General features: G+C 47.6%; 1 protein-coding gene across 1 annotated transcript; it reads right to left on the bottom strand.

The window, feature by feature from the left end:
* Nucleotides 1-4,332: 4,332 nt before the first annotated feature.
* LOC130578054 (T-box-containing protein TBX6L) lies at nt 4,333-17,029 on the bottom strand. Its single transcript, XM_057373865.1, has 9 exons — nt 16,436-17,029; nt 12,351-12,495; nt 11,273-11,375; nt 10,665-10,829; nt 10,236-10,382; nt 9,656-9,726; nt 8,800-8,891; nt 8,290-8,482; nt 4,333-7,704 (listed from the first exon to the last, which is right to left on the bottom strand). Exons 1-9 carry the CDS (start codon nt 16,449-16,451, stop codon nt 7,278-7,280), a joined length of 1,359 nt encoding a protein of 452 aa, XP_057229848.1. The 5' UTR covers nt 16,452-17,029; the 3' UTR covers nt 4,333-7,277.
* Between the last annotated feature and the right edge of the window lie 2,534 nt (nt 17,030-19,563).

Below are 19,563 nucleotides of genomic sequence, written 5' to 3'. Positions count from 1 at the left end.
AGATACCAAGTGCCAGAGATGTGTGAAGTGTTACTGCCTATCCCTTYGGAGGATGATCCCCTCAGTGCCAGAGCTGCTGACAAACAGCTGCCCGCAGCCAGACACACCAGCCAGGGAACACGARTGTGCAAGGGACAGGAAAAAAAGCCCCACAGCTCCTTACAGTTTCCCCCCCCCCCTTAGATTAATTTAACAGACAACTGTATTGACCCCAGAAAATTTTGTACAACTCCCAGCGTATCATAGCTGCCCTGAGCACGGTGGCACTGGGAACCTGTCACAGAGCTGGTGAGTGCCCACAGCGAGATGTGGCCCTGCCAGCACTTCTGCTACTTCCACTGCCACTCTAGGGTTGTGGTGGGAGGGCTAAAGCACAATGCAGCTCAGTGACTGCCACAGGCAGCACTTTGGGACTAAAATTCTTTCGAGTACGTGGTTTACAGTTGGGATTAACTCCATTCAGTGTCCATGCCTGAGCTCTGCGCTGCCCCATGGGGGACAGAAGCCAGACAGTTCCAGTTCCAGAACCAAGTCTCCTTTACTCTAAGGACATAACTTCTTTGCTAGACACACGACGAGCAGTATGCTCTGCCTTCTGTACTGCCCACTGATGCTTATATTTTAAAAGCCACTACATCATCTGATTCTGCCCAGCTGTCTAAAAAAATAAAAACCAACAGACAATATCCTGTGTATTGCTGGGATGTCTTTGTCAGAGGCTGTGAACTCATCTGCATCCAGCACCAGGATGGACTGAACAAACTGAAGCAGTATTTTATTGCTGAAGCATAAAACACGGGAATAAACAAGCACCAAAGTGCTACTGATCATTAAAACCAGATGGGAGCCCATTTACTGCCTCCAGCAGAGAGGTGCCACGGCTGCTCCACTGGGGCCCCCTTGAAATAGGAAACCTAGCGCACCATCTGGGAGGTGCTGGATGGCAGTGGCTACAGGCAGCCCCCACAATTCCAGCTGCAATTCCCCCTGCACTGTCCTCTTATCAACACCCCAGGGATAACCAGACAGAGCTCTTAGTCCTGGCTCCAGAAATACAGTCACCCTTCTAAGGTTGTGCCTACATGAAAATGCCCTGGTAGGGACAAGCAGCCCATCCGGGCCAGTCCCATTGGGCAGAGGAGGTGGGATGGGGAGAATCACCGGCTAAATTGTCCAAGCACAGACCAGAGTCTCTGTGATATTTCAGTAGTATTTGTTCAAATGCACATCAGAGAATAACCAAGGGTTCTGGTCATTCCTGTGCAATTCAGYTCCCAGGTGGTGGGTCTGACCTTCTTCCTTACCAACCAATGCTGTCTGGCATAGGAAGTGAAGTACCATGGTGGGAAGAAGCCGGGGGCTATTTCCTCTCCTTCCTAATCAACACACCCACCACAGATAAATGCCCAACAAAAACATTCCCAGTGTGAAGCACTGGAAACTGGCCTCCAGGAACAGCTCCATCCTGAGTACCCCCAGCTGCAAGCTGAGCTCAACCCCYTCCCTAGACTGAAGCTTTGCACCTTTGTCTCCAAGTCCCATCTTCCCGTGGCAGGGAGCYCTCTCAGCAGTCAAAACCAGAGCACGGCATGGGGCCAGGGATGGATTCCTGGGCAGCCCGAGAGGAGATGCAAATGGAGCGGGAGACTGCTGGAGAAGGAGAGACAGACAGATGCTTTTACACTTCAAAGGGAACAGGGCCCTGTGAGGCTTTCAGGAATAMGCACAAATCGATAGACTCCTTTCAAACACCGAGCACATTTGCTCAAGTGTGAGGCAATTATTCCCTGAGGATGGAGGCAGGACAGGGCCATTAACAGCCATACGGGCAGGATGAGGAACATGCGGTGGGCTGCCAGCGCAGCCTGTGGAGCAGAACACCGCTGTCCTGGCTGAGCTTTCTCATCCAGGAATTACAAAATGCCCTTGTGTCCCCAGGGGCTCTACAGGGAGCACATTAGTGCCATTCAGCCTGTGTCAGTGCAATGCTCAGCACATCCCTTTGGTAAACAGCAGGTCTGATCACATCCCCTCCACTGCTCTCGTTCACTGCCTTTATCCCTGGAGGGCTGACTTACGCTTACTGAAGCAATACCCATTTCCCCCTCACCCGAATGCTGCTGGGCAGTGCCTGAGCTGCTCTGGAGAGTTCTGTCTCCACGGAGCCCCTCTAGACGGCAAAGCAGAGCCCAAACCAGCTTGTGGGCGAGCCGGGGCTGGCTACTCAGCACGAACAAAGCCAGCATGGGGACAGACCCCGCGGTGCGACAGGAATCACGCCTGACTCATCCCAGTCTACTCTGCACCGGCACTTCTACGCAGATTACCTTTAATGCACTGCCTCCCAGCAAGGATGTTACAGAGACCGCAGGTGCTGGTGCTTTGCGACCCCACAGATGGGAGCTGGAGTGACAGTGCCAGCACGCAGGAAGTCTCTCCTGTGAACAGCTGCTGTTTTACATGTACAGTCTTATTTGTACAACGACAGGCAGAGATACTGAAAGTGAGCAGTGCTTTATGCCTGGTGCATGACTGATGGGAGTGCCCATCCTGTATCACTGGCTGCCCACTCTGCTTTATGGAGGCACATAATTTACCCTCTTCARTAAAAACAGAGGAGGAAGAAATAAAAATCTCAGCATGTCCCCAAAGAACTCTAGGAGATGAAAATTAAATCCATCCATTACACTCACCAAGCAGGGTGCTGTCTGGGCAGGAACACTGTAGTTGTACACCTGCACGTTCAAAGAAAACGAATTAAGAGTATTAGAGAAGTGTCAGAGGCAATCCAGCACCCCACGGCAAAGCACTTCAGGTCATAAAACAAACTCACACGACTTGGAAAAACAAAAAAGATAACACTAAATTAAGCTGAACAGCAACACTGCACAGCACAGCTGCAGCACCTCTTCTCAACCCTGAATCAAAGGTTTGCTTTACCCTCACTTAAAATTTTGTCTGACACTGCTGCTCAGGCCCAGATCTCAAGAATGCTTCAGGGTTTGTTCTGGGACGTGCACACTGTGGGCTGTGGGGGAGAAATACCTTTCCGACTTCTTTTGCCATGTCCTGTAAGCCTCCTCCTGTGTTCCTCCTGCTGTGATGTCGAGAAAGCACATTTAGACCTCACTACAGCTCTGCAAGGCAGGACAGAAAAAGCAGCTTACCTGTGGAGAGCCAGAGCAGCAGCACAGGGCTGGGAGCAGAGCCCCAGGGCCAGGCAGGAACAGGCCTTCCTCCCTCACAGCCACTGACACCGCAGCACGGCCGTGTCTCTGAGCACSGCTGTGCCCAGGACAACCGAGGGATACAGGACAGGCCATCCCCACCGCTGGCCCCGCACAGTTTTATCCTTCTCTCTTTGCTCTTGGCCACTCACTGAGCACCTGGAGGCTGAGGGCAGGCAGGCAGGTCAGTGGAGACACCTGCACTGCACATGTGGCCGCTGGTGAGAGGGACATGGCTGGAGCCGGTCYGGCCCCTCACGGCGGGTGACCAGCGCTGGGTGTTGTGACCAGCCAAATGCTGCCTGCCCCCTGCTAAGAGGCTCCACATGGATCCCAACCGGGGACTCGGGAATTAAGTGGCTTTCAAGCTCCGCAATAAAAACCCATTTGACTTGAAGAATGTTGTTTTTCTTGGGAGGGCATTTGCGCTGCTTGCTTGGATTGCCTTAAAGTGACCCGCTACTCAGGCCAAGGAAATGCACGTCGGAGTCTCCTGAGAGGCTCAAGCAGCACCACGACAGGTACCTCATCCCTGCTCAGTCAGGTGATCCAAGAGCCCCAGCCCTGGCAGTGCTGCTCCCCAGGATCTCCTCTTGCCCCTCAAGGAGCCCCTGGTCCCCGCCCCGCCCCACACGCCTGAGGGCTCGCCCCCACACCGGGTGCCAGAGCAGCGGAGCTCGCCCAATGCACCATCCATCCATCCATCCATCCCACGAGCCTGGCTTGTACCAGGGCCCCTGCAGCACCTGGAAATGAGGTAAGCGCTTAGTGAAACAGTGGAAGCTGCTTCTGCAGAGCCAGGGCAGGCAGCAGCGCAGAGGGCACACGCTGGGCCAGGCGAGGGGACCCTGCAGCCCTGGGAGGACTCGCCGTGTCTCCACAGGGCTGTGGGGAGAGGCGGGAGCTTTGCTGTGCCTCAGGGAAACAGGTGCCTCTCCCGAGCCTGCAGCTGCCTGTGGAAGAACTGCAGCATTGGCAAGAAAGCATTTTTCTGCCATTCCCATCCGCATTGAAGCAGTGTCAGACGAGGCTTAAGACTGCAAAAACCAGTAGGAGAAACCAAAATGAATCAAGATCTTTATTTCCCATAGGAAATTTACCTAGATCCCATTTATACTCCATTTGTCCTCCTCCTTACGTAACTCCTCTGCAGGAGAAGAGCAGAAAACACAGAGAAAATAAACAATTTGCTGCAAGGAATTGGTGCAAGAGCCTGAGTCACATCTAGCAGTGTGAGCAGATAACCTGAGGCTCACTGAACATGCTGTGGAGAACAATGAATGCTGAGATCAACAGCGTGTCATGCATGTACAAACTGGCCCCAGGTAACATGACTAAAGCAGAGCACGTTGTGCTTGAGAAAGAAGCACAAAACCTACATTTTGAGTTTATTTTATTAGTCTTAATGGCCTGCCTTCCCCACGTCTCATTTCCTTTTATTGAAGCCGTCAGAGGCATTACATTATCTCACATGCGTGCAAAACCAGCGTTTCAGTCGAGCTCACACAGACTCCTAAATGCCATAGCTGAAGAAAACAAGCCAGTGGGAACTGCAAAGGGAGGGGGTGGGAGCAGAGTCCAGAGCACACCTACAGGCAAAATCTCCAAAGGCTTCCCAAACCAGCCGAGCGCAGTTTCTAACCAGAGACAGCGAGCAGAAAGGTACTTCTCTAGCAAGCTGGATGATTCAGTGAAGAAGGGCAAGCAGCCCTGTTGCAACAGAAGGCTGATGAGTAATTAATGGCTCGTCCTAGGCACAAAGCTGTCTTTTACCCCAGTGCAGAGCTGTCTGCCAAAYTAGCTCTACCGACAGGCCCAGGGGGCAGCAGCACCTGCACTGCTACTGCAAAGGTCTGGAAAAAAGCGCATTGCACTGGTATTTTCACAGGCGTTCCCCAGTGCTGCCCAGTTCTCCTCAGTTACTCATACCACAGCATTTCATCCTCATTAGCACTCTGTCACAGGGAAACACATMCCAGCTACAAAGATAAAGAAACAGATCTAAGCAGGTAGCCTGTGGGGGATGTATTCCCTCTCCTGGGGGTATGCTGCTGGCAGCGATCCCCGTGTTGTGCACAAAGTACCCCCTCAGGTCCCTGCACGTGGGGCTCAAGGCACTCACTCAACTCTCTACCCATTCTGCTCACCTCATTTCCTAAACGTGAAAGACAGTGGTGGCAAAATTAACAACTAATGGTCAGAGACAGCCTTTTACAGCTGACCTGCCTTCATGCAGCTGGCATTTGAACAGCAGGAAACCACAATATTCTGGTGTTAAAAAAAAACTGCTCCACTTTTTTTTTTTTTCCCCAGCCAGATTTCTTTTTAAGTGAGTTGCTCACATCCAGATGTGTCATGCACAGCAGGTACAAATCACTACTGGCCAGGGTGCCATCAGAGGGGAGGCTCACAGGGCATTACGTACATGTTCTATGGCAAAGTCTGACCTTTATTTCAACGCTGCACATCCTCAAATCCTGGAAAGCCCAGGGGAAGTACTCAGCTGCTCTGTACATATCATAATTGTGGTACAAAAGCAGTTAGCAACATACAATTTAAATAAGGAAACAGTCATTGCAGTTGAGTCCACAAATTTACAGRGCTACTTTTCACAGTAATTTTAACAATAACAGACATGGCCTTTCCCAGTGTCCCTGCACAGGGGTCCGGAGGCACTGGGCACAAGTCTACCCAGGTCTGCTCACAGACAACATCTTGCTACACACACACGTGTGTGCACACAGAGAAAACCATCTGGCACACAGGCTAAATGACACACCTCACTGCCTACTGATGGCTGCAGACCCCACAGCAGCTATTAGTGTGACAAGGAAACATTCCCTAAATAACACCTAGGAACATGTCTATCCTCCCTGAGAAGCAAAGAGCCTGTCTCACACAAGTCCCCAATGCCAGGGCCACTTGCACTTGGGCAAACAAGGAGGCGTCCCCGTTCTAACATGAAGATGGAAAGAATCCTGGCTTGCATGGCAGTGAGAGGCTGCTCCTGCCCAGCACAGGACCAGAGAGGGGGGCATGGAATCTCTCTGATAACTAAACATGGACAGATCCCTACAGACTCCCTAAAAGCAGTGAGTTTCACACAGTCAGAGTAGCGCAGGAACCACGACTATAAATTATATTCTCCAGGGGTGGCAGAGAACAGGAGAAGGAGTAAGTTCACAGTGGAAAATTTCCTTTCCCTCTAAAGGAAGAGGCTGGAGTAATGCAGCAGCACTGCTGTTCATGGCCCTGCTTCTGACAACCTTGGRAAGCCCCAGAGGAGCCCCTTGCATTCCATGGACAACCTCCCTCCACCTCCAGAGAACAAAGAGCGTTTCACTAACCTCGAATCTAYGGCCGACAGAGGAGAGATGGGCACAGGGACAGGCAGACACCACACACAGCCTTGCTGCTGCTTCTCCTGCATGGAACAAACCCTTCCCTGCCTGCACGACCCACTGCTGTGCTCCAGACACGCCTTGCTTGCATTTTACTCTTGTCTTCTGCTGGAAGAAAGGCAAGACTCTAGCTTTAGTTTGACTATACTAACTTAGGAAGCTGCTGAAAGGTCAYCAGGATTACTTGCTTTGCTCATCTTTGTATTATTTTCTACAGTTTTTGACCATGTGGATGACTTACTGAAAATCCCCAGCCCCTATCTCCTTGCACCAAGTCCCAGGAGGAAGGGATGTTGGAAACTGCCAAATGCTAGGTGCCAACACTGTGACTGTGAGTTTAACAGCTCTTTAAATACTGTTCTTGCAGATCTGTGGTTTCCAACTCCTGCTGGGAAATAAACCACTACAGAATACAATGAGCCAGACCCACAGCGACATGGCTGGGGCAGCCACCAGTTTAGCCACTGCTTGTGAAATATGGTGAGGGTTGTTGTGCAAGGAGACAAGGAAGTGAAGTGTCCCACGGTACTGCTTGCAGCAATACCTCTGCCTAGTGTAGGCAARACTTCCAAAGTCCAACACCCCAGAGCAAATTCAATCTCATTTACAATTTTCTTTCAGTCTTTTCACTGGGAAGGGTCCTCCCCGTTCACCAGCAGGCATAGGGGAACAGAGGGTACTGGCTCCACTCTGCCATGGTGCCGTGGGCATGTCCTGGTGTTCCCTGTGTGTTGTACTCCGTGGAGAAGGCCGAGTAGCTCATTGCCCTGTACTGGCTGTGGGAAGGCACCACCCACTGCCCGAGGCCCTGCTCGGTGCCATAGGGACTGTACATGGGTGCCCGGGCTCCAGCTTTCCCCACAGAGTCCAGAGCCATGTTCACCACTCCTGTGTAGTCCTGGGGGGGAGGCAGAGGCGGGGGCAGTGGGGGCAGGTTGGTGAAGCCCTCTGGGAGCTGTTTGGAGTCGTGCTCGGGCACCATGGCAAGATCCAAGGCGTGGCACCTTGCCCGGAAATCGCTCAAGGTCGTGGCATCGCGGGTGGGAAGCTGCTGGCTGTCCCCAGCTTCATGGAACCTGARCCCAAGGGCAGGGAGAAGAGCAAGTCAGACCTACCACAGCAGAAAACCATGGAAAACCCACACAGATCCCCTGGGGAAAGGTARGGCAAGCTCTTCCCCTTGCCTATTGCTTTTTCTTACTGTTACTGTGGATTTTAGCCCAGGCCTCACTGTCACTCCCACAGAAAAATGAAATGCCAGAGAAGGTGAGTCCAGAGAACTGGCTCAGTTCTCTTCTGGGCTCCTTCATGCCCAATTTTGCAATAAGGAGGGAAAAAATCACTGGAGTCTTGCCACTCCTCCAACACTTCCTCCAAATGACAGGCAAGCTCTGTAGTACTTAGAGAGAGCATTTTGAAACAGGGAAATAGAACATTACTCAGACATGAGTATGCCCAGAACCAGTGGGTCTGAACTAGAAGAGAAGGGCTATCCTTGGACCAGTGTCCATGCTAATCTACCATCTCTCAACCACAGGTGCAGTCCAACAGAAAGGCATCCTCCCCTACTCCCAGCTGGCTGTTTTCCTCAGGAAATACCCAGCAGAAGAAGAGGAATGGCACCATTTAAAGGGTGCTTTGGACCAGAAGGTAGGACTCACCGATATGTCTGGTAGGATGGCGTTGGCACTTGCTGCTCCCTGGCCAGACCCTCCCTCTGGTCAGCAGGCACCGGTGAGGCYGCAGGGAAGGCCTGGCTGCTGTTCTGCTCCGAGGTCCAGAAGGGATATCCACTGCTGACCACCACAGGGTTACTCTCTTCCTTCACATCCACATTCTCATCCTTCTCAAAATCTGACTCAAAGCAGGGAAAAGAAAGAATGGAAAAGAATGAGAAAGGGGGAGAGGGAGACTGAGCTCACAAGGGTCTATTGGCAGTTGCACAAATCACGGGATGGTGGAAGGAAACACAAACACCTCCTGCAGTCCTTCATCTCAAGGAAATAGCCCCTTCTACTCTTCTCTGCCCAGATATTGTGGTGTTCAGCCCTGCTCTGTCCTGTCTCMTTAACTGTGCTACTGCAAGCAGCACTGTGATCTGGAGCAAGGAATGATCTAACTTAAAAAACTTTCTGAATATCATTCTCTGTGTTTGTTGYGATCAATATTACCACGTTCCTCAGCACTGGGCTCCTTCTCCTCAGGCAGCTTCCTCTTCTGGCTCTTGGCTGGACTGGGCTTCTGGCATTTGGCTCGTCCTTCCCTGGAAAGAAACAAGACATAGGGTTAGCTTGGATGTAAGCTTTTTGCCTAGATATACAGGCAGGGATGCTATCAGGAAAAAAAAATAAATTCCATGACATTTTTAAAGTTTAAGTAAAAAAGAGCCAGTTTTGGCTTTCTTTCATCAGGAAATTAGTTTTTTTTCAGGCACAAAATAACACAAAACAAAATCTCAGATATTTTTGCAACATTTTCGCTTGGAAAAAAACCTCAATTTTTTCGTTCTCTATTGCCAGTCTGGGGTTGCAATTTAAGCTTTGTTTCATCTCATCCACTGGATGCCTTCAGACCAGGCAGATACTTCACTGGTATTGGTATCCATCTTCCCTCTTGCAGATAAAATCTGCTGGAAGAGACACTTTTCCACCCACAGGAAAAGGAGACAAGGGAGCCTCCAAATGTCAGAACCAAGCTGATCTCCAAGAGACCAAATGATCTGCCATGGACTCCTGTTATCACTGCTATTCACAAGTCAGACTCCAGTCTAGCTCCAACGTGCAAGAGAATGCAGGTCTCAAATTTGTCACACCTCCCACATTGCTGTAGGAATTGTCACCTCCCACTCCCCAAGGCTCTTGGGAAGAGGCTGCACAGAGGGACATCATTCCCAGATACAGGCAAATGCAGTGTGCACAATGCAGCAGGCTCAGCRGAGCCGGCTGGCAGACTTTTGCTCAAAGACCTTGGGTAAAATTCACAAGTGAACTCCAGTTATAAATAAACTAATATGAAAATACAGTTTACCTTCGAGTGTTCTTCCCATGTTCACGGAAACCTTTAGCAAATGGATTGTTGTCAATCTTGAGCTTTGTAATCTTTAAATAAAAGGAAAAAGACTCAGCATCAGACTGTGACTGGTTGGGATCTTCACTGTTCTAAAACCTTCATCTTAGTATTTATCACAACAGATAAATTGTGTGAGGGTTTTTGGACATGACCTTGCCACAGTATCTCAGCTTTTCCAACAGTTCCCATTATTGATCAAGAACTGACCCGCAGAGAGAAGTGACCTTGCAGTGATTTGGGTGGGGTTCATCTGACTAGAGAAATATACAGGCTGAGTATCTATATCTGGACCTGTAGYCATACTTTTTACTGCATTTGGAGTTCTGTGTGTCACTGACAGTGCACTCAATACCTTTAAGGTGCTTAACTCATCTCATCACAGAGTAGATGTTTCCCACAGGATCCATAATGTGCCTGTTTCTTCCTACTGTCCATCACAGCTCCAGGAGGAGCAGCCTGGAAGGAGAAACCTTCCTCTACAAGAATTTTACAGACAGCATTTTGCAGGGTGTCCAGGAGCAGAGCTTGCACACCGTACCTGCTCGTTCTGGTAGGCAGTGACAGARGTGAAGACAGTCTCAGGGAAGCTGAACACCTGGAAGATGCTCCAGCGGACACTGAACAGGTCGTCTGCCTGCACGATGTGGAAGCGCGGCTTGTACCGGTGCATGGAGTGCAGGATGATCTGGGACAGGGACACACAAAGGACAGGTTTCCATGTCAACTCACTGCAAATCTCCTGTGGACACTCCCAGGACACCCATTCCAAACCAGACTGGTGTTTCCATCCAGTCCCTGTAGTGACAGTACGGACCCACACCTTCCCTAGCAGGGAGCTAAGAGGGCACAAGGGCTGGGTGAGGGAGGAACAAAGGGCACTTGRATATGTTTTAATTTCTCACAAATCTTGCTTGTTTCCCATAATATGCATCTGCAATGAATTCCAAGAGGCCACAGCACAACATACATGCCCATGTTGATCCAGAGTGTTGTTGGTGAGCTTCAGTTTTTGGAAGGAGACAGGTTCTTTCATCCAGTGGCTGCCAGGAGCTGGGGAATCTGGGTGGACATAGGTGCGACAAGGGAGCTGGGGCTCAGCTTTTCCAGCAACTTCCCACCGATCTTTATTCCACTGTGAAGGGAAAGACAGAAATCTGGAGCTTAAAAAAGTGTGCTTTCAGTACAGGAAAGCCCCAGCAACTTGGCTTCAGTGTCAATCCAATGCACTCCTCTGGAGCACAAGTAGCAGATTCTCTCTTATGAGCCATGATCATGTTACCAAATCAGCTCCAAGTTTAGGCCTCATTTTTCCTCGCTTTCTCCAAATCGCTGCCAGAGAAGCCTGACATTAATCATGATTAAAACTGTACTGCTCACAATGAAAATTAGTTACCTTTCCAGCTGCTCCCCAAGCAAAACTGACAAATAACTCCAGAGAGGCATAAAATCCATCAATTACTTCTGAACTTTGTCCAAAGAGAATTTATTTATCAGCGTGACAAGTGAAGCATAAAGATTAATCTATTTCAAACAAAGATGAAAGACAGCATAAGTTCTGTTATTTAAAGTACTTACCTTGTACCTGAAGTTGTCCATTGGCACAAAATCTACCAGCATGAGGTACTTGGCATATGGGATTAAGCCAGAGACTTTGATTTTGCATTGTGGAAACATTCGTCTGAAGGAGGAATGAAAAATAAGAGTATAAAGACTTCTCTGTGAAGTGRCTACTAATGATCAAGAAGCATGCCATGTTTACTCACTACTGTGCAAAGCCCTGGCAGCAGTATTTCTCCAGCCAGCCCCTGACCATTTGTCCATGTTATTGATGGACTGCCTAGTCCTACGGGTTTAGATGGGATAGGGACTAACAGGGCAGCAGTCACTGAAGAATAAACTGTTACTGCTTTTCTCCTTCCAATTCCTCTAACATGACAGTGGGAAACTTAAAAGGAACTATTTGGAGGTTGCATGTAGTTCCTGGCCTGCTGCAGCTCTCACAGACCTGCAGGATGGATTAAATCTGAGCGTGGGTAGAAAACGTGCTCTYATCTAAGAGCACACCCAGCTTTCTGTTCCTGTACTCCCTGCCACTGCTTTTAACTTCTGACTCCGCAAAAAAGCTTTGACAGCTACCTCCCTACCCAAAGGGATTGTTCCAGCTCACAGCAGCTTTGACACAATACATTACAATTTCACAATTCCATATTCTTTCACTGCAAGCTCCACAATACATGACTCATTTATAGAGGAGTCTGCACACACAGATCATTATGAGTCTGCGCCATGTTCTTGTCTGCAAACASAGACTCGAACCCAAGCATTTGCTGCTCAACTGCTGCTGCCTGTGACCCAGGCAAAGGGAGCCCAGGGCACTTCCCAGAGCAGCCTCACAGTGACAGGAAGAACACCAGTGCTAAGTGGTGAGATAAGGGTACAGGAGTTTTCTCAGCACATCAGCCTCACAGCGACCTTTTGCACTTCACAGTTTGAACTTCTGTGACACCCTGAAAGTGCAATTCTTCTGCTAGGATCAGCAARATCTGCATAACTGGCTACAAAACCAGTTTAAGGGCCACCATTCAAAAAATGAACACTTGAAAACAGCTCGGAGGGATGTGGTGTGTGTGGGCAGCTGTCCTGTGCCCCTCACCTGCCAGATTTGGTGATGATCATCTCAGTTCCTATCTGGTGAAACTTCATCCAGAGCGCCATATCCTCGAGGGTGACCACGATGGAGCTCTGYGGGAAGGGCTCCAGGCTGGGGGAAGGAAGGGCCTCACACGGCGCTTTCACATCTAGAGAGAGAGAGATGGTGACTGCAGACAGACAGGAGGGGAACTGACAGCACAGCCTCTCATGTCTGGGTAGCCTGTTCCACAAAAAAACTCGTAAAAACTGTTATTTTTCTTCAAAGGATTTTTGTTACTTAGTAGGCTTAGAGGTGCAGAGCCCTTTCCAACAGGTTTGGGTTTATCTGGTAACTTCTTTGTGAAGATCTGTACCAGCATTGTATCAACATCACCTAAATTCCATTGTTACAAAACCCACACAGGCAGCAGCCACAATCCACTGKTCTGGTATGATCAGGGTCACACAAAACACTTTACCAAGAGAATACAATGAAAGCTGAAAGAATTGGGAAGACTTTAAGTGGGTAATAGAGGAAAACAAATAGGTGGTAGCAGAGGTGAAAAATCCCTCCAGAAGACAAAGTTGGGACAAACAGCTGGTGTTGATAGTGCCAACCACCTCTGTACAGCTGTTTGGATTAAAAACCTCCTTAAAAACCTCCAGTAGGTGCTCTCTACAGTATTGTGAGGCAGGCAAGATTGCTGCTGCCTTACTGAAAAGCCCAGTTCCATTTCAGGCCAGAATGTGACCAGGTACAGTTCTGGTGGGCTGGGTTCATACCCAGCAGGGCTGTAGGAACACTGCCCAGGTACAGTTCTGGTAGGCTGGGTTCATACCCAGCAGGGCTTTAGGAACACTGCCCAGGTACAGTTCTGCTGGGCTGGGTTCATACCCAGCAGGGCTTTAGGAATACTGCCCTGGGACTGAGCAAGGGATGAGGACTCTGCTCAGCAGGGCACCCACAGCAGCAGTGCTGACCCAGCCTAGGGCCAGCAGGACCTCTCTGGGTGGTGCATTAGCAGCCAGGCACAGCTATTTCTTTAAAAGGTAGATTTTTCTGCTTCTCATCCTGAGCAGATCTTATTCAGAGCATAGCAGGGAAAAAAGGAATTTTCCCCTTGTTAGAGCTTTTCTGAGTAATGTCTTCAAAAGAGTATTCACATTTCCAGAGAAATTAGCTTTTTTCATAAAGGGACATCTTTCCACCAAAACAACCCAATGCAAGTCTAATGGGTTCCTACTTCAGTACTAAGAAGTAAAAAACATTAAAATGTAATTCTGTMAGTTTGCAGAGATCTTCAGGCATTTAAAAAAAAATACATCCTCTACCTTTTTTTTCTGCTTTGATCCAACATTAATGAACTGGCCAAGAAGTGACACCTAGCTTGCTCACCAAGATTAGCCTGTTAACATCTTCTTACTAAAGCTTCCCCCATATCCTCTTGCAAAGACATGAAAGCTGCCACGAGACGATGCATTCGGTAGCTCAGTGCAGCACATATATCAAAAGGAGTTACAATAAAATTGGGCTGATTTCCCACAGGAGCCATCCAGTCACAAATAAATGCAAACAGATTTTGATTAGCTAGACAGATGCTCRTTCCTTCCCCAAATGAATTTTAGAATTAACATTTCTTTAAGCAAATTCCAATGCCATTAAATGAGACTACCACGAGGCAGATCTCAAGAGTCCTTAATGAGGGAGATTTCCAGTGAAGTCAGAAGGAATTGAAGTGAAAGGAGTTCAACACTGAATTAAAAATCAAAGGTAGATGTTATAATCTATTTTTACCAAMATGAGTCCGCAACGCAACTGTAGGAGCATGATGCTGCAGGAGACAGGGACAATAAATGTTGCAACAAAGATTTTAAAATGTAGTTAATGCCTTTCACCATGCAGATTTTGTGTGCTCTGGCTGAGGCTGAAAAGCAGAACTTGAATAGTCTGCATGAGGACCTGGACCTCAGCAGTGGTGTGGGCTGGCAAAAAGATCCACACAGCCACTGTTGACTTCAGTGGGATCCTACAGTGATGGATCTATTTGTAGGATCCACTTTGGATTTTATTTGCAAATTCTGTTTGGATTTTTGTTTCTCTCCTAGTTTGTGACTGTGTAACTGATGGCACGACTCACACACTCACCCTCCCACAAAGATGCCCGAGTGTCAGAATTACAGCATGGAGAAGTTTGGGCAGAGTGTCCAAGTACTGAACAGAACTTGTGTGAGATGGTCTTATATGGTTTCCTCTTCTGTGCAACTTGGTTTTAAAACCATTATTATCTGAAAGAGATTTAAACCTTTTCCAGGAATTCTAGTTTTACTTTTTTAAAAAATAGTACTATTTTCATTGTGCTGGTAATACCATATGTGGCCTACTCTAAAACATGYTCTTTATGTCCAGCTGAAATTGAAAAGTGGGAAGTTGCTATGATAAAGGCGCTGAAAATTAAGAGATCTTCAGTCTGTTCYGTGCTTGATTTGAAGGTGCTTTTACCAATAAGAGTAGCTTGTGCTGCAGTTTCTGTATCTAGAATAAGATGTACAGATCTTTTTGTCATCTTGGGGACAGAAAGGAAAGGAGAAATGAGAGACAATTTAGGAGCACTTGCAGAGAGGATGAAGATCCTTGGTTACAAGATGCTGGTGTACAATTCCCTCACCTAAAGAAGTTCAGTTCATCCAGTAGTGAGACAATGTTACAATGTCAGAAAATTCGTTGCAGCCTACCCAAAATGTATAGGATAGCGTTTGCAGACTGGGAAAACTCCAACAAGGCAAAAAGCTTCACTAAAATCAGTTATTATTATATTTGTTGCTGTTACCTTCCAAGTGAAGCCCAACACTAACGGCTATCCAGTGTCCACCAGGGAGGAATGCACATCAATACAGAAAGCTTTCTAATAAATTAATCTTACAGACAAGCAAAAAAAACCCACCCCAATTATTTTCTAAATGTCAATAGAAACGTCCTGACCCTCTGGAGGGAACCTAATTTCTCAGATCCAGAGAGTTTTTTGGCAATAACAAAAGTATCGTTTCTACCATACCATTTTCTACCAAATGCAACAGTTYCATCTCTCAGATGCATCCAGTCATCACCTGGAATATTTCTGCTGTAGGGGCTCATACACCAGAAAGAACTCAGYAAGAAAATGAGGTGAATACTGCAGTAGTTGGAATCTTTAACATGAAAATGCAAYAATACAGTCTATTTTTTTTTTCATTGCTGCTCTTTTGTTTTTCAACTCAAAATTCAAGTAGCAGAAATCAGTATGAATCAGATCAGCACAGCAGGGACTGAAAAAACCCAAAAGAGCAGCGAAGGTGGAAATCAACTAAATCACTGCACATGTATTTTGCTCATGAATGAGACAACATCTTGCAGAGGATGAGAAGSAAGCTGAGACTGCCCAGTCACCTCTAATGTGCACACCTAAACCTGGGCCAGTTGTTTTCTTCTGAKGTAGAGTAAAACCCCACAGTAGATTTGGGGTTCAGCTGCACTGACAAATGACATATCTGTCATTGTGCCAATCCAATCAAGCTCCACACAGCATGCTATGAGATGGACTGATGAGAAACCATAAGGAAATCACAAAAATACTGTGCTGGACGTGAACCTGGAAGAAGTGGGCCATACCTGCTTGGGGTTCATACTCTCAAAGGGCATAGGAAATAGGAAAAAAAAACCAAACCAGATGGTTTGTATCAGAACTGTCATTAGAAATATAACAAGTATTTCCAAACTTTCTGGGCCCTTCAACCTGAAGAACTCAGTACTTTGCAGACAATACACAAATAACACCTCCAGTCTCCAGTTGAAGGATCACCCTGCACAAGGTGATGTGGGTAAGGGAGTTTTGGGCACARTTGTGAGCAAACCTTTGCTACCTTACAGAAGATCTTCTAAGGCTCTCAAAAAACCACTCAAATACACAATTTTTCACCTACATCTACAAAAAACCCCAGTTTTGAAATCATCTCTAGCCYCATTGACTCTACTATAAATGCTGGTAGCCCTCCAGGAGCACTTGTTCCCTTTCTGGCAGAAGTCTAGGATGTTTCTGTGCAACAAGAAAAGGGAAGGAGTCCTTCACTTACCTGGTAAAGCTTGCATTTTTCCATGTACTGTGACACTGAGGAGCTTGCTCAGCCAAGAGAGCCACCAGAGTTGTTACAAGGGAGCCAAAATATTCCAGTTCAAAAGCAGGTCTGATTTCCTGGAGCAAGCACAGGCCTTTCCTTCSGAGATCCAGTGTCAAGAGTGAGCGGGATGAGGATGGGATTCCAAGCACAGCTAGCCAAGGTGAGTTCCTGTTTTATGGAGGCTAATGAGCAGGGAGGAGCTTCCCGCCAGGGCTGTCCCCTTGCGAGCCTTTGATGTCCAAAGGGACAAAGAGAGGAAGGATCTGCAGCAATGGCTGGGGCTAGGGGAAGAAAATCAAAGAGAATTAACATGGCTTTGACATACAGGAAACCCTACAGGGGAAATGCACCTTGATTTACTGCTAACGCACTCTTAAACAAATATAGACAAGACTGAAAACATCAGTTGAGGACTTAGCTACAAAATAAAAACAAATCCCTTAAACAGCAAGCAGGGAGAAYTTCTCTTTGGCTATTCCATGTGTTTGTGATAATTCTCATCTTCAGTGCACAGAATAATTTTACTCTTGGTTTCTGGTACCAGCATCAGAAGGGCATTGAGCTCATTCCTTCCCAAGATGGTGATTAACAGTCTGTGTAAAGTTTRCTCTCAAAACTGGAATGCTGCAGCAACACATCCCTTCTCCAGCAACATAAACACATTTGATGGTATAATGTCACTTATCTGCCAAACCTCTGCATTCCCAGCCCTTAAATGCACTTTTTTTTCCAGAAGGATCAGGCACTGAGGTTATGCCTTGCTCAAGGCACTGCTCTTAACCAKGGAAGGCTGAGCAGAAATCGAAGGGCTTGAGCATTTTCCCTTAATTAGTTTATTCTGCAAGTGTGACCATTAGCTTTTGTGCTTATAASTGCTTACAAGTGCTAAGAGACAGCAATCAAGGCTCAGGCTCCAGGGCACAAACACAGCCACTGCACCTCGGTGAGGAAGGGGGTTCTGTGCCTTCACACACAGAAATGGCTGTCCTAACATTTACAGGACCAAGACARTCAAAAAGTGGAGGTCAAAAGCAGGATATCAGTCTCAATGGGCCAGTGTGGGTCCTGCACAGCAAATTTAGGAGCTCTGTTACTTGTTATAAAGCTGCATCCCTTTCACTGTTTAGATTTATTCAAAATAAAATACATCTCTTTTCTATTTTGTCAGTGATGTTACTGGGACATCTGATCTGCAATYGGACATGCAAAACAAATTTTGAATKTATTTAGTGAGTTCCTACACCCAAACAAGATTCCTTCAGTTGTGTTTTTATTGCCTTTTGGAGCAGGCAATGGGAGGATATGCAAGGAACACAAAGGAGCCTAATCAGAGCAGGGACTGACTCTCTTCCAGTGGGATATTGAATTTTAGGCATCCCAGTACTAGCCAGGGAGAGAAAAGGCAATGCTTAGTGTGGCAAGGAAGAATATTTTAAAGAAAAGGTTTGCAGAATCCTCCTGAGRAGGATTTTATAGCAGGAGATGGTCCATTGCTCCTGGCACCTCTGCAGACCACAACCAGCCTCGCTGGCATCCCTTTTAAACACTGGCTAACACAGAAGACTGCAGGCTTTTCTCCCTCAGATAAACTGGAGACAGCCAGAGCTGTGGATAATCACTGAGGAGAGGACTATCATGTGGTGGAGAAACATCAGCTTGTAGCTCAAAAGGAGATTATTTATTAAATATGTGGAGAAATAAATCAGAAGGGAAAAGGTCAGCTGAAAATGGTATCAAGGTCAGAACTCTGCTTGTACTTACACAGCCTCTACCAGATACAAACAATATAAGATGCAGAAATGCAGAAATGCTTTTCTGCTCTGCGACAGAAGGAAATCCAGCATCAAATCTGCTCCCCACTCCATGGCCTGCTTTTCTAATGCTAGTATTTTAATTGTAGAAAGCGGAAAAAGACAACCATAATCAGAATCTGAAAAGGAAAAATAGAACAAAAATTGGGTCAGATTCAAGCTAGCAGCGAGATGAATCAACATCCCACACAGTCAGAAACTGCACAACAGCAGCAGCAGCACWGGGAATTTCAGACTTCACCTGACAGGAGCGTGGGATGTGTATCATGACTTACTGCTGCTTCCACAAAGGCTATGAGATGGTCTCCTGCTGCCACTTCATTTGCACACTGCGTATCAGCATGTCTGGGGAGCACACATTTGCTACAAGTACTCAAATCCTTTTGGCTTCTCCCAGCTGATTGATGGGGAAGGTGGAGTCATTAATTACCCATGACTAGTTAACAACCAGCTTTCTCCCAGCCATTCTAGTTGCACTGGAAAGGTTTTAAAAGTGAAAAAAAAAAAGTGAATTTGTTACTATTGCTGGAAAGCGTGGCTAATAGGAGCAATCCCCAGGAAATTCATCCCTAGCAAAGGGGGAATTTAGCACATTACCCTTGTCTGTCCATCCATGGAGAACCCTCAGGCAGTTTGATGGGAAGTCAGAGGTGAATKTGCTGGTGTCTAACAATTCACTGGCAAATTGGAGGCTGAGGGTGTGGAAAGGGATGGGAGACAGAGTGGACCTGACACGTGTAAGTCAGTGACACACACGGCTCTGCTCCGAGCCCATTTACAGCAGCAGGATTAAACGCTGCTGAGCCCAGCTCTAACAGCAGGCTCTGCCCTATGCTGAAGGGATGAGGAGGGGCAACAGGGAGRGCATGTGTGATGACAAAAGCAGAGCCAAGAGCTTTTGCTTTGCATGTCTTTGAGAAGCTGATTAGAAAGAAACATTCCCCTCTGTGTTTTGTAGTAAGGCAAATGTTTTCTGGCATTTCTCCCACCTTAAGTGAAGCTTTAACCCTTGCTGCTCAACAGGACCCTGTAGAGAGCAGGTTTGTACACAAGCCTCCAAGCTCTCCAACACAGTGATATCTTGCCATCTCTGGCTGCTGCCTGGGGCTCCCGGACTGCTGGAGAACAGATGAGGTGTCAGGCTTTGGCTAATGGGGTCAGAGTCTGCAAGTGGCTGTGCCCAAGGCACCACCACCTCTGCCCAGAGGGAAGCATTCTGCTCGGAGAGCAAGCTCCAGTGTGGGGCATGAGGTTACTGCAGGAGACAGCTGA

This window comes from Malurus melanocephalus, unplaced genomic scaffold, assembly GCF_030028575.1.
Source record: "Malurus melanocephalus ecotype Western Australia unplaced genomic scaffold, MMel_1.1 scaffold_208, whole genome shotgun sequence".
NCBI lineage: Eukaryota > Metazoa > Chordata > Aves > Passeriformes > Maluridae > Malurus > Malurus melanocephalus.
Note: the sequence above shows the minus strand (reverse complement) of the source record. Positions and strands in the feature narration are given on the sequence as shown.